This window comes from Ursus arctos, unplaced genomic scaffold (assembly GCF_023065955.2).
Source record: "Ursus arctos isolate Adak ecotype North America unplaced genomic scaffold, UrsArc2.0 scaffold_31, whole genome shotgun sequence".
In the NCBI taxonomy this organism is placed as follows: Eukaryota; Metazoa; Chordata; class Mammalia; order Carnivora; family Ursidae; genus Ursus; species Ursus arctos.
Window position 1 is genome coordinate 28,445,262 of NW_026622997.1, and position 3,094 is coordinate 28,448,355.

A 3,094-nucleotide genomic window follows, 5' to 3' on the forward strand; every position below is an offset into this window, starting at 1 on the left:
TACCTCTTTTTAAGAGTATAATGAATATTCCAAGACCAAGTTTGAACTACAAGTTCTCTCCTTTTTTGGTTGTTAATTTTAATCCATCATTATGTATGTTTTTTAATCATACAGAAATATGTATATAATTGGATGACAATATTATTTAACTTCAGCTTTAAGATGTAACTAATTTTATTAATACAATACACTGATGTGTATACATTGAATTTACCACCTTAATTTGAGTTGTGCAAAACAAAATACAGATAAGAGTGTATATATAAAAGCTCCTTGATGACCCAGCATCAATGACCCATTCTCTTTGTCTCTATGAATTCTTTCTTTTTTTTACATTTTACTTAAATTCAAGTTAGTTAACATATAGTGTATTATTAGTTTCAGGGGTAGAATTTAGTGATTCATCAATCTTATATAATATCCAGTTTTCATCACATCACGGGCCCTCCTTAATGCCCATCACCCAGTTACCCCATCTCCTCACCCCCCTCTCCTGTAGCAACCCTCAGAATTTTGCTGGTAATCAAAAGTCACTTATTCATTAACTCCAATTAATCCAAAGTCGTAAAGTCATTACGTTGAGACACTAGAGCAACATAATCACTCTTGATATTATGAATTTTTCAAAGAAGCAACATTTTTAAATTTTACAAAGAAAGTAAGTGGAGGAACTAAATCTAATGGTTTGTGGCATTGTCTTAAGTTCACAAGAACCAATCATTTAAAAACAGAAGCGTGTCTTGTGATAATGTAGTTAGATTAGCTGCGTATGTTTACATTTAGGGTTGCTTCCCAGAAACTGAGACAACAAATGAGTCAAAGAACAAGGAACAAATTCATTTTTCCCCCAAAACCCATTTACGGTGTTAAAGATCAAATTAGTAGCTGTGTACAGGAGGGAGCACAAAGGGGTGGGAGGACTGACTACAAAAGGGCAAGAGGGAATTTGGGGGACAACAAAAATATTCTAGATACTGGGTGGGGTAGTGGTTATAAGGTATATACATTTGCCAGACTCATGAAACCGAATACTTCAAATGTTTCCATTTGTTTTATGAAAATTACACTTTCATAACGGTGATTAAAAACCATAAAATGAGATCAAAAGTTTCGGGCGTGAAGTTTGTGGGCTTTAGCAACGAGAACCAAAGAGGTCATTATGTCAAGGACAGCACAAACATACCTTTTCCCTTTTCAATTTTTAAAATTTAGTTTACTTAAACTAAAAAACAAAACCAAACAATTCGCCCATTTTTACCACCCCTTATCCCCCCAAATTCTTTTTGTAAGTCAGGTAGTTTATAATTTGCTTCCAACTAAATAGAAAGAGGACCTAACTAAGTTGTAAGCTCTTACATTATTTTTAATAATTTTTGATGGGACTTCACTATGTGATTTAGAAAATGAAATTCTGGGGCACCTGGGTGGCACAGCAGTTGGGCGTCTGCCTTCGGCTCAGGGCGTGATCCCGGCGTTATGGGATCGAGCCCCACATCAGGCTCTTCTGCTGGGAGCCTGCTTCTTCCTCTCCCACTCCCCCTGCTTGTGTTCTCTCTCTCTCTGGCTGTCTCTGTCTCTGTCGAATAAATAAATAAAATCTTTAAAAAAAATAAAATAAAATAAAATAAAATAAGAAAAAAAAAGAAAATGAAATTCTGCAGAAATGAAACAGTTAAGCAAAATTGCTACAACAGAATTCCAACCATTACCACCTACTTATCTATGTGCACAAAGTTTCCAAGTGCTTATATATAAAAGGAAAATTCAAAATAAAACTGATGCTACATTTTGTCTCATTCTGGAAATAAGTATTATTTATCCACAGATACATAAAATTAATTGGGGATAGCCCCATCTATCTCATAAAGAGATTCATTGTCAAGATAATTTTACTTCTTTGTGGTTGATAATTACTTATAAAAAGTCTAATAAATTTATACTCTTTTGATCTATTGTGTACTATACCCAATTGCAATAAGTCAAACAAAAGAAACTTTTTTTTTGTCCATTGAGGGGCATTTTATTTGCACGTATGTATTACATCCCTAGAAAAAGAATCTCAGGATTTTCCCTCCTGTGTGTTTTCTTTTTTTTTTTTTTTTAAAGATTTTATTTATTTATCTGACAGAGATAGAGACAGCCAGCGAGAGAGGGAACACAAGCAAGGGGAGTGGGAGAGGAAGAAGCAGGCTCCTAGCGGAGAAGCCTGATGTGGGGCTCGATCCCACAACGCCGGGATCACGCCCTGAGCCGAAGGCAGACGCTTAACCGCTGTGCCACCCAGGCGCCCCTCCTGTGTGTTTTCTTCTTGCTTCTTCATGGTCCATGATGCCAGCTGATATTGTCAGGACAATGAAACCAAACTGGAGGGATGCAAGCAGGTTATTCTGCCATTTTTGTAGATCTTTGAGTTGGACATCAAATCTGGGGCTGCTCACTCCACACATGTTTAACCTGCCCATGAGGTCCACAACAATGTTCCCAGCTCTGTGATCAGCAATGCTTTCAAATTCGCCAACATAACCGAGCTTCGTCCTCACAGTGAGAAACCGGACGGTGGCTTTGGAACATAGCCTAATAAAAACCTGGCATTTGCCTCTTTTTTCAGCATTGTTAATGCTCTGGAGAGCATCTGCCAGGACATTCACGTGCACCATTATGGCAGCAAGAAAGATGGCAGAAAGAGAACAAAAGGAACATTTTAGCTCTTAGAACTTTATGGCAATAGAAACTTATTTTGCTAGCGTTTGTTGGGTTTTTTTTTTTTTTAAGATTTTATTTCTAAGTAATCTCTACACCGAACCTGGGGCTCAAAATTACAAACCAGAGATCAAGAGTCACATGTTCTACTGACTGAGCCAGCCACGCAGCCCTATAGATTTTGGTTTTGCAGAGAAGTAAAATATGGTGACCAACCAAAATATTTTGCATGTTTAAATTTAGGATAAAATTTAGGCAAGTTGAGACTAAAATTGGAGAAAAGTAAACAATGCAAAATATCTGAATGTTTATATTTATGAAACAAAGGTCGGGTATAAAATCTTGGATACATTTTTAAATGATGTAATAGTTTTATTTTTTAAATGCCAATATT

At 36.3% G+C, this 3,094-nt stretch overlaps 1 protein-coding gene across 1 annotated transcript; it reads right to left on the reverse strand.

Annotated features, from left to right (window-relative positions):
* Positions 1–2,147: 2,147 nt before the first annotated feature.
* Positions 2,148–2,657, reverse strand: LOC113243681 (40S ribosomal protein S15a-like). Its single transcript, XM_044378296.3, has one exon. The coding sequence runs from the start codon at positions 2,655–2,657 to the stop codon at positions 2,265–2,267; it is 393 nt and encodes a 130-aa protein (XP_044234231.3). The 3' UTR covers positions 2,148–2,264.
* Between the last annotated feature and the right edge of the window lie 437 nt (positions 2,658–3,094).

Excerpts from the sequence above, each read along its gene's own strand:
- LOC113243681 (XM_044378296.3), bottom strand. The coding sequence starts at position 2,657 with ATGGTGCACGTGAATGTCCTGGCAGATGCTCTCCAGAGCATTAACAAT.